We start from the raw sequence: 11,894 nt of genomic DNA on the forward strand, positions 1-11,894 counted from the left end.
AATGTATAATGATGATAATGGTTTATTTCATTTCATGTGTACTATGGCAGCTAAAAGCTAAATTCCAGTAACACATACAAGGAACCACATTTAAATTAATAAAATGTGATAAAAAATAATAATCTAAAAGTCAGGGAGTTGAGGCAAGAATAGAGGTAGAGCGGTCCGAGCGGTGGAGGGAGGGGGGAGCATCTTGGTTACAGCGAGGGAGGTCGGTGGTCATATCAGAGTCAGCCAGAGACAGGTCCAGAGCCTTTAGTACACCTGATTGTCCCTGATGTCCTCAGCCTCTCCTTATGGACTCCGTAGGTAGCTGGCTAGCTACTCCTCTACACTACCAATGTGTAGCACCCAGTTGGGTGATGCCCCAGATCCGCTGGAAGCTTATCTTAATGGCTCCTGTACATTTTGAATATTTTATTCATATTTAGTTGTTTCTAAGTGTCTTTTTAATCAACTTTTTGTTTTTGTTAGTTAACTAAGAATTGATTAATAATCCAGTGATTTTGTCCAGGTTTTTCAGCACTGTGGTGCTGGAAAGTCAGTTGGGAAAATCTTGTCACTTTTAACACTGTTTACATTGATGAACTGCAAAGAGTTTGCTAGGAAGGAATCCAGATTCAAATAAAAATGTTTCCCAAAGCAACCGCTTATATTGCTGTAACCATGTGCAATTGCCAATGCATGGTGTATTACAGCCATCCAGCTAAAAGAGTGTTGCGTTAACACAAGAATAATCTGCAAGAAAGCAGAGAAAACATGAACGAATACTAAACAAAGACATTGAGTCAACTCCCTCATAAAGGTGTAAAGTGTCATATCTGATCATAAAGAGAGAATTTTCTAAGGTTTTTTAAGTGAACTAAAACCAGTGTGCACTACAGTTTAGGGCAAAAGCTAACAAAGATCTAAAGCAAACATAGGACTTCTAACAGAGACATTTTCTTTTGTGAGACTAGAGAGCCCCTGTCAAAACCAGATGAGAGCCCTTCTGATATGAATCATCCTCAAACAGGGAAATCACCATTGCTACTGAAGGGATGTAGGGCTGGCTTGAATAAAATAAACCTATATTGGCTTTAACTGGCGCATCAATGTTGAATACACTATTTACACATTTTTGCATTGCTTTTTGTTTTTGTTTGTACTCTTAATATTTTTGTCGTTATGTAGCCTTGTGTATTTGCCAACTGTGCTAAAACATCCACAGTACTATTTATTTAAGAAAATGATTAGAATCAATTTCACAGATTATTCATGATTCATCATTTCTGTCTCCTGTCCTACTGCACCACAAATATTTGCCCTCCACATATAACTGATAACCTATGAAAGGATTTCAGGACAAGAAACCTAGTCTAATTTATCAACCAACTACACAATATTCAAGAAACTCCACAAGGAACTGGTTAAATCCAATTGAAGTTATTGTCTTTAAACTAAACCGTTATCGACCCTCTCTTTGCTTGCTCAAAAAATGTATCCAATCGTGTGACCCTTTAAGAAAAAGAAAAACTCTTGCATGTATTATTGTCATTTTCTCTGCTCTATCGACCCAAAGCATGAGAGAGAACTGACCAGACCAGTAGTCATACCCCATAGCCTGGAGACTCTTACCTTATTCCTTCAGATCCATTTGTCTCCCTGTCCTTGTAGAAATCCAGACACAACTTGGAGGTGATCTTGGCCAGTGCCGGGGAAGGGCACCGCTCGAAATGCTTCTGAAGTGGGAGCCAGACAACAGACAGGCTCTTCTTAGACAGGCTCTTCCTATACTTGAGATAGGTCCGCTTTCCTTTGAAAGTGATCATTAGGATTCAAACTGAAGAAAGGGCAGCTGCTGGGCTTATTAAAGGCTTGACATGCAAATAGAATGCGAGACAAAGCAACAGGATACAGAAAGGGGTGTGACATCGAATCTAAGCAATAAGGACCACATCACAGATCACACATACATGGACTCAAAGCAGGCCCATAAATAGCTAAAATAACTATTGGTTCTTCAAAGCAGAATTTTCAATTAGCGGTCAGAGAAACTTGTCATTGATGCTTCATAGTTCAAAGGCCTACACATGGCCTCTTATCTCCTCCGTCAAGGACAGACCATACAAAGCCTTTTTCTTATTCATCTTTCCTCGATTCCTCACATGCTCTCTCCTTCTCAAAACTCATTGGGGAAAAAGGACTCAGGGTTAGGACCTTGGATCTTCTTCCCCAATACACTTGAGAAGGAGGTGATGAGATAGGATGCGAGGAATCGCAGAGACAAATTGAGATGGGGTCAAAGTGTCTTATCTGCTCACGAATGAGACCACCAGAACATCATAATAAATCTAAAATCTGTGACACACTAGAGTACTCAGACTTGTTCTTAATTTATGTTATATATCCTCCTGACACACAGTTTAATATTCATTATTGAATCAATAACAGGGGAAGTTTGTATGTTTGTAATAATAATCCAAGCTATCTGCTCAAATCCAACGTCCTAATTTAAGGTTAGGTTGTGCCACATCACATTTTTTTAGGGAAAAGGTTCCCTTACCCAGCTCTCTCGACCTGGCATCGTTTTATATAAGAATAGCCTATATACAGCTATTACTTCCTTATGTGTCTATCATATATACAGCTGTCATAAATGAAGGCTCTTGTCCAAAAGTGACTTTGGTTTTTGCCATAGCAAGTCATCATAAAACATCTGATCTATACTGAACAGAAATATAAACACAACTTGTAATTTGTAGGTCCCATGTTTAATGAGCTGAAATAAAATGTTCCAGAAATGTTCCATACTCACAAAAAGCTGATTTCTCTCGAATGTTGTGCAAACATTTGTTTACATCCATGTTAGTGGGCATTTCTCCTTTGCCAAGATAATCCATCCACATGACAAGTGTGACATATCAAGAAGCTGATTAAACAGCATGATCATTACACAGGTGCACCTTGTGCTGGGGACAATAAAAGGCCACTCTAAAATGTGCAGTTTTGTCACACAACGCAATGCCACAGATGTCTCAAGTTTTGAGGGAGCATGCAATTGGCATGCTGACTGCAGGAATGTCCACCAGAGCTGTTGCCAGAGAATTGAATGTTTATTTCTCTACCATAAGCTACCTCAAACGTCATTTTAGAGAATTTGGCAGTACGTCCAACCGGCCTCACAAACGCAGAACACGTGTAGCCACGCCAGGCTAGGACCTCCACAAATGCATTATTATACTGATCAAACATATAAATGCAACACGTAGCAATTTCAACGATTTTACTGAGTTACAATTTATATAAGGAAATCAGTAAATTGAAAAAAATTCATTAGGCCCTGATCTATGTATTTCACATGACTGGGCCTGGCTCCCAAGTGGGTGGGCCTATGCCCTCCCAGGCCCACCCATGTCTGCGCCCCTGTCCAGTCATGTGAAATCCATAGATCAGGGCCTAAATATTTTTTTTTGCAATTGACTGATTTCCTTATATAAACTATAACTCAGTAAAATCGTTGAAATTGCTGCATGTTGCATTTATATTTTTGTTCAGTATAATAATGCATTTGTGGAGGTCCTAGACTGGCGTGGGTACATGTGTTCTGCGTTTGTGAGGCCGGTTGGAAGTACTGCCAAATTCTCTAAAATGACGTTGGAGGTGGCTTATGGTAGAAAATAAACATTCAATTCAAATAATGCATTTGACAACATACACACTGCTTAATGCAGTCATTGAATAATGTATACATTCTTAAACGTATAGGCTTAATATGTGTTATTTTATGCTTAATGTAGTTCTAGGGTTGAGGGCTTTAACTCAATGGATACCAGTGATAGTCTCTTACCAACCAAAAGAGACTATGAAGGTTCAAAATCATGGGTGGAGTTATGACATTTGAATGAACAATCATATTCACTATTATAATTAAACGATCATAATACATTTTGACACCCAGCTACTTTCAAGAAGCCAGTGAGGTAAAGCTACAAACATTTCCTTTTAGTAATACATTGTGGTCACACACTTTCAAACTGGTGGCAGGCAACGTTAAAGACTGCAGTGTGCTTGGTCAGCAGGCTACCGTTTGAATGTTGCTGTGCTGTAAAAAAAAAAAAACGTTATAGAGAAAGGCAGCACAGAACAAATAAATAATTGCCAAGCATCATCAAAGCTCAATGTCTATTGTGTTCCAAGTGAATTGTAGTATAAATGTGACACAAATTAATAACATCAAAAGGCAGTTGATTTCACAGCAAATTTATTGGTCAGCCTCAGCTACAACGTTCATTGGAACTAAAAAGGAACACTACCTACAGTGGCTTGCGAAAGTATTCACCCCCCTTGGCATTTTTCCTATTTTGTTGCCTGACAACCTGGAATTGAAATGTATTTTTTGGGGGGTTTGTATCATTTGATTTACACAACATGCCTACCACTTTGAAGATGCAAATATTTTTTATTGTGAAACAAACAAGAAATAAGACCAAAAAAAAAGAAAACTTGAGCGTGCATAACTATTCACCCCCCCCCAAAGGCAATACTTTGTAGAACCACCTTTTGCAGCAATTACAGCTGCAAGTCTCTTGGGGTATGTCTCTATAAGCTTGGCACATCTAGCCACTGGGATTTTTGCCCATTCTTCAAGGCAAAACTGCTCCAGCTCCTTCAAGTTGGGTGGGTTCCGCTGGTGTACAGCAATCTTCAGTCATGCCACAGATTCTCAATTGGATTGAGGTCTGGGCTTTGACTAGGCCATTCCAAGACATTTAAATGTTTCCCCTTAAACCACTCAAGTGTTGCTTTAGCAGTATGCTTAGGGTCATTGTCCTGCTGGAAGGTGAACCTCCATCCGAGTCTCAAATCTCTGGAAGACTGAAACAGGTTTCCCTCAAGAATTTCCCTTCAAATCATTCCTTCAATTCTGACCAGTTTTCCAGTCCCTGCCGATGAAAAACATCCCCACAGCATGATGCTGCCACCACCATGCTTCACTGTGGGGATGGTGTTCTCGGGGTGATGAGAGGTGTTGGGTTTGCACCAGACATAGCGTTTTCCTTGATGGCCAAAAAGCTCAATTTTAGTCTCATCTGACCAGAGTACCTTCTTCCATATGTTTGGGGAGTCTCCCACATGCCTTTTGGCGAACACCAAACGTGTTTGCTTATTCTTTTCTTTAAGCAATGGCTTTTTTCTGGCCACTCTTCCGTAAAGCCCAGCTCTGTGGAGTGTAGGGCTTAAAGTGATCCTATGGACAGATTCTCCAATCTCCGCTGTGGAGCTTTGCAGCTCCTTCAGGATTATCTTTGGTCTCTTTGTTGCCTCTCTGATTAATGCCCTCCTTGCCTAGTCCGTGAGTTTTGGTGGGCGGCCCTCTCTTGGCAGGTTTGTTGTGGTGTCATATTTAATGGTGCTCCGTGGGATGTTCAAAGTTTCAGATATTGTTTTATAACCCAACCCTGATCTGTACTTCTCCACAACTTTGTCCCTGACCTGTTTGGAGAGCTCCTTGGTCTTCATGGTGCTACTTGCTTGGTGGTGCCCCTTGCTTAGTGGTGTTGCAGACTCTGGGGCCTTTCAGAACAGGTGTATATATACTGAGATCATGTGACACTTAGATTGCACACAGGTGGACTTTATTTAACTAATTATGTGACTTCTGAAGGTAATTGGTTGCACCAGATCTTATTTAGGGTCTTCATAGCAAAAGGGGTGAATACATATGCATGCACCACTTTTCCGTTATTTTTAATTTTTATTTTGTGTATGTCCATTACATGAAATCCAAATAAAAATCCATTTAAATTACAGGTTGTAATGCAACAAAATAGGAAAAACGCCAAGGAGGATGAATACTTTTGCAAGGCACTCTATGCATAATTATTTGGATCAGAGGGTTTTGACTATTACATTCTACAGTAACAGTATTTTCTTACACCTGTATGGTATTAGCATCTATAACAGTATTGTAGCAGAGTAAAAGGCATGGCTACCACAATACTGTATTCCTCTATAAACGGCAGCAGCTGATTCCACCTTATAAATATAACATTGATATATCTTCTAGATAAGCAACTCATTAACTATACTGAACAAAAATATAAAAGCAACATACAATTTCAATGATTTTACTGAGTTACAGTTCATATAAGGAAATCAGTCAATTTAAATAAATTCATTAGGCCCTAATCTATGGATTTCACATGACTGGGCAGGGGTGCAGCTATTGGTGGGCCTGGGAGGGCATAGGCCCACCCACTTGGGAGCCAGGCCCAGCCAATCAACAAAAGGGCTTTATTACAGACAGAAATCCTCCTCAGTTTCATCAGCTGTCCGGGTGGCTGGTCTCAGAGGATCCTACAGGTGAAGAAGCCGGATGTGGCGATTTATGGTAAAGAAATTAACATTAAATTCTGTTGCAACAGCTCTGGTGGACATTCCTGCAGTTAGCATGCCAATTGCACACTCCCTCAAAACTTGAGACATCTGTGGCATTGTGTTGTGTGACAAAACTGCACATTTTAGAGTGCCCTTTTATTGTCCCCAGCACAAGGTGCACCTGTTAATGATCATGCTGTTTAATCAGCTTCTTGATATGCCACACCTGGCAGGTGGATGGATTATCTTGGCAAGGAGAAATTGTCACTAACAGGGATGTAAACAAATATTGTGCATTGGAACATTTCTGGGATCTTTTATTTCAGCTCATGACACATGGGACCAACACTTTACATGTTGCCTTTATATTTTTGCTCTGTATAAATGGATGAGGATGTGAATGTCGTCTGATGAGTGTCATCCAGTGTTAGAGAGTACGAGTGTCACATTCAGGAGCCACTGGGAAACAAAGATGAACAGAGCGATAGGTGTTGTCACATGGATGAGTTCCAATTCTCCTTTTCCCATAAATTGACTCCCCGTCATGGATGTAAAAGCACTAGATTGGTGCATTTTAAATACCCATTTGTGCTAAGTTATCGTGCATAAGTGGTGGGTATTGAGACACTTACCTGCAGCTCCTAAAACACAACTGACAAGAGATGTGTTGAGCTTTATGCTTTTCATAAATGAGATGGTGTTTCTAAATAGGAACTCCATTCAGGAGTCTCTCAAACAAAGGTGAAAAAAATGGTACGTAAACCTGCATAGAATAATTTTTTGGTATTTGGATTTAGACGGATCACTGGAGTTGAAAGATCTTTTTTTTTTGTAGTCTTCTCAAATCTCACTTATGAAAAGCAATAATCTCCATACAATTCAAAGTCTATATTAAGTCTTTACTTGCTGTAACCTGCAAGCAGATGCAGAATTAAGACCTAATTTGGCATGCTACCAGGATTAGGAACAACAGTATTGATCTATTGAGTAGGTACACCTAATAAGGCCGTTAGGATGGGGAACAGGTGCCACAAGACACATTATCATAAGGAAAAGGGGCAGTCATTTCCAATGGTGCTCAAAATAGCAGTTTATAACAAGCCAGTGCTCTTACAAGTCCACAGCTGGCTCTGGTCATGATATTTTCTTGTGTGGGTCATTATCATCAAGGGTTAAAGTAAAGGCCCAGTGCAGACAACTCAGTTTCTGTGTTTTGTATCATATTGTCCAACAGCTGATGAAACGAACCCTGTAAAAGTGTGAAATGTGTCATTTCCTGATAATTGCACAGGACCTTCTAAATCATCAGGTTTGCATGGGCGGGAGTTTCGGCATGCCTGGTGAAATCACCAGGCAGTAAATTAGACAAATAACAATGAGTTCCAAACCTCTCTGACAATAACAGCTAGTTTTGAGTTTTCCCCTCCCCATTCAGACCACTCCCAGACAGTCCTAGCAAAAAAATAATTTCACAATTTTAATGGAAAACTAGTACAGTAACATACTTAATTGTAACCCAGAAATTGTGATATTTATATAAAAACAGCTGCATTGGGCCTTTAAAGGTGGCGATTACTATAGGCAAGAGTGCAGACCACATTTGACATTTTTGTAATTTAGCTGACGCTCTTATCCAAAGCGACATACCTGTAGTCTCACTCTCAGAAACAATTAGATGTTAGTATTGTGAACTGAAATAAATTATTTTAAATCTCAAACTTCTGTCACACACCCTCCCATTTTCAACTTAAGTGGCAAAAACTGATAATGGGAATAAAATCCATAAACCGCTGAGATGCTTCACAAGTGGGAATGCACAGTAACAGAAAATCAAAAGGATGGGGGGGGGGTTGCTTTTCCTCTAAATGAAACAAGCTGAAGTCCCAAGGCGATTCCTTGCATCAGAGGTCCTTCCTAGGGAGTGAGTGCAGCTTTTCCAGCAACGCATTCATAATGGGGGAATAATTATAGGTTGGAGGCATCTTCCATTGTAAGGGCCAATGTGCATAGGTAACAGTTTTGTGTTAGCTGCTGCTGGAGTTGGTTCACTTGGTGTTGTAGTTGGCAAAGCGCTGGTTCAGGGGGTTCTCTGGTGACTTCATCCACTCCTTTTTCAGTTGCTGCTTGAGCTGCGACAGCCGCATGTTGGGGTTCTCTTTTTTAAGGAGGGGCATGTTCAGCTCCTCGTACGCGGCGAACGCTGCCTTCACCCTGCGCTCGGGGTGGCGGTCAAGCTCTTCAGCCATGCTGGAAAAGAAAAAAAGAGTAGAGGGCTGAAACTTGGCTATCTTGACTTCTCTCAGTTTAGCTACTCCATGGAACCCCATACTTGTTATACCTGTCATGCCTGCTTCATCTTTTATATAGCCTGGAGTACGGAAAGTAACTTATGTTATATCTACATTGTAGGTCACACCAAACCCACTATGTTGATAACGTATAGTACACTGATAGAAAGGCTCCCCTTGTTCTCTACTGTAATCTCAACATTGCTTTTGTAGGGGGTAACATTGAGAGGTTATGCCTCTTCAGTATTCTGTACCTGAGCATAGCAATGGCATCCTCTATGGATCTAGCCTCCACTGCACCTTCCTCAGGGATGATGCGATTCACATTCTCCTCCAGGGGCGACTCCAGGTGACTCTTCTCTGTGGACACAAACATAGGAGAGGGGTAACATAAGAATACAACATAACCCAGAGAGGAAAGAGAGCCTGGTTAATGTTTAAAGGAATAATGGTCATTGCCTTTCTCTTTGGAATGCTCCTGCTGTTGTAGCTGCTGCTCGACATGCAGCGTCTCCTCAATCTGGGCCCGGGTCACTTTGCCCGCCGCCACAGCAGCAGCAGCAGCCTCCTTGGCCTTGCCCTTAATCTTTGCAGCCTCCTCATCCAAGAGCCGCTGGTTCTCCTTCTTTCTCTCCAGGGCCTCAAGGCGCTTCTTCTCCTTGTCGTCCTACAGGTTCAGAGAAAATACATTTAAAGTAAAGTCTAAATTATCAGACCCACTTCAACATATCATGGAATTACTTAGTAGATTCGCCTGGTCTGTACATACATAGCCAGACATTGGATTGTGATACAGCCCAATTTAATAGTGCTGCAGACTATTTGATCCAGTGTGAGAATAGGAAACTGAGCAAGAAAGGTCTCACCTTCCTCTGTTCTTTCTTCAGGACATGTTTATCGTTCTCCTGCCATAAAGCATCCTCCAGCTCCTTCTTCTTGCGGGCGTCTTCCACTGCTTTGGCCTCTGACTTGCGGGCCTTGGCAGTCATCGCCTTTGAGTTCTCGCCCTGGAACTTCTTCGGCATTCCTAAGACTAGGCCTACTCTTCAGCTGACACAATCAAAGTATTATTTAGACATTCTATCATAAACCAAACCAGGTGGCAAGCTTACTTACTGAGTTACCATCTAATTGAGCTATGGGCCAAAGATAACATTGGCAAATAAAATAGCTAGCTAGATAAAATAAACAGTACATAGTAGCTAGCTACTACACCAAACATACTGGTTCCAGTTTCCCAAAAGCATCTTACGGCTAAGTTCATCGTTAGAACCATAACATCCCACGGTTCTAATGATGAATTTAGCCTTAAAGGCCTTTGCAGACTATGTCAGATTCAGTCTTTTACGATTATCGCGTCACACTATGCGATGTTACCAAATTAAAATATTGATATCAACCTGGCCAGATTGTACGATTTGCTTCAGTTCTGTCGTCACATTCTGCGATTGGCTTATGAGTAGTAATGATCGGTTCGCGAACGATTCGTGCTTTTTTAACTACTATTTTTACTGACTCCAGAGTCATGATTTGTTTTTCTGAGTGGCTCGTTCATTTTAGTCGTTCGTTTGACCTGCTAGTGCTGGCTGCAATGAGTCCTACAGCAGGACTAATACACGCTCCTCCGGCTCAGCGGCTCCATCTGAGGATGCCAGCCCATTCACATAGCTAGTTATCTGCACAGATAGCCATCTGACCAGGGCCCGGTTTCCCGATAGGGATGGAATTTAGGCTTACGAGTGTTTTAACAATGCATCTTTCCTACAACAGCTGAAGATGTAACATGCGTTTCTCAAAACACCACTCAGAGAGAACGTTCGCTAAGTGCGTTGTTGGAGCATGTGTCAATACTGATAGTATTGAAATAAAGGGAGCGCTGCTCTCAGATCAGCATTCTCCATATAAATCTTACCATAACATTATAATTATTTCACAATACTGACGACGGATCAGCGACTATTACATCTATGGCTGCAAATATTGAGGCTGCTTATTATAATGCTTTAGGCCTACCCAATAAAAAAACACTAAATTACCAATTCGGCACGTTAGGCTACACATCATGAAATATTGAGACAAATTACAGACAGCAGCCTACAAGCAGCAAAATATCAATATGTTTGAAATAATTTATTTTTAATGCAGTCATTCATTTGAAGCATTTTTATACTTAGCTTGTTTGAATCAATTGCAAAGACATTGGCCACTTTATTTGTAGTGCACTTCGTTCTGAAGTTATTGGTAATCGGCTGTGACAGAAAGATAAATGCAAAAACCATGTGATTCTATGTTTAGCGGAGATTCGTGTATAAAGTGAAGCTGGGGGGAAAAAAACAATCCACGACACACGCTAGTTCTACGAGTGGCTGAGTCAGGCAACATTAATAACGATGGTTTTGGGAAACAGCTCGGAGACTTAATGATGCTCCTTCGAAGATTCTAACGACGAACTTTGCCTTAATGCTTTTGGGCCAGGTCACTGTCAACAACATGTGTAGTTTTGGCTAGCAAACGGATGTTACACACTGGCTAGCTGATATAGCTAGTTAGATTAGAAGTTATACATATCAACCATGTAGCCTAACTTTAGGCAACTCTAAGGTAACCTTAGTAGCAAGCTCACAAAACATTCGACAAACGTTAACTACCTAGTATCTACCCAACATATTACAACTAACCTCACATAAAACGTCTGGCAAGCTAGCTAGTTTCCAGCTTTCATAACACTGGCTGTATAAATTAGCTAGCTACTAAGCTAACTTTAGCAAGCTTAGCCAACTAGCTAGCGAACCAGCCTGCTACAAGTTAACTAGCCAAGACCAAGATTTCAGTGTCTCGATTCGTGCCAATTGAATCTATTAACCAATGTTTTAAAAAAAAAAAAAGGAAAGGAAAAGGGCTGTACCTGAGCGACAACAGATAATGTTGTTTCGAAAGAGGCATCTGAGCGCCAGCCCATTGACCTATGAAATAACCCCCCTTTCGTGACAACGACGCACCGCGATGACGTGCTGAACGAAATGGCTCGTTTAAGTGACGTTCCAAACTATCCCAATCAATTGAATTGCATTTACATTTTAGTCATTTAGCAGACGCCCTTATCCAGAGCGACTTACAGTTAGTGAGTGCATACATTTTTCATACTGACCCCCCCCATGGGAATCGAACCCACAACCCTGGCGTTGCAAGCACCATGCTCTACCAACTGAGCTACAGGATTGACTTGTTTATTGGATTTACACTTTA

The 11,894-nt window shown here is 40.9% G+C and overlaps 1 protein-coding gene across 1 annotated transcript; it reads right to left on the reverse strand.

Moving 5' to 3' along the window:
• Positions 1-7,813: 7,813 nt before the first annotated feature.
• On the reverse strand, positions 7,814-11,653 carry LOC311136957 (coiled-coil domain-containing protein 124-like). The gene is made up of 5 exons (XM_084171291.1): positions 11,554-11,653; positions 9,515-9,698; positions 9,108-9,315; positions 8,903-9,008; positions 7,814-8,607 (listed from the first exon to the last, which is right to left on the reverse strand). The coding sequence occupies exons 2-5, from the start codon at positions 9,671-9,673 to the stop codon at positions 8,406-8,408; spliced, it is 675 nt and encodes a 224-aa protein (XP_084027417.1). The 5' UTR covers positions 9,674-9,698; positions 11,554-11,653; the 3' UTR covers positions 7,814-8,405.
• Between the last annotated feature and the right edge of the window lie 241 nt (positions 11,654-11,894).

This window comes from Coregonus lavaretus (assembly GCF_964263955.1).
Source record: "Coregonus lavaretus genome assembly, chromosome: 11".
NCBI classification, from domain to species: Eukaryota; Metazoa; Chordata; class Actinopteri; order Salmoniformes; family Salmonidae; genus Coregonus; species Coregonus lavaretus.

Excerpts from the sequence above, each read along its gene's own strand:
- LOC311136957 (XM_084171291.1), bottom strand. The coding sequence starts at position 9,673 with ATGCCGAAGAAGTTCCAGGGCGAGAACTCAAAGGCGATGACTGCCAAG. Across the intron at positions 9,316-9,514 it reads TGAAGAAAGAACAGAGGAAG|GACGACAAGGAGAAGAAGCG; the intron begins GTGAGACCTTTC and ends CTGAACCTGTAG. Across the intron at positions 8,608-8,902 it reads GATGCCATTGCTATGCTCAG|CATGGCTGAAGAGCTTGACC; the intron begins GTACAGAATACT and ends TTTCTTTTCCAG.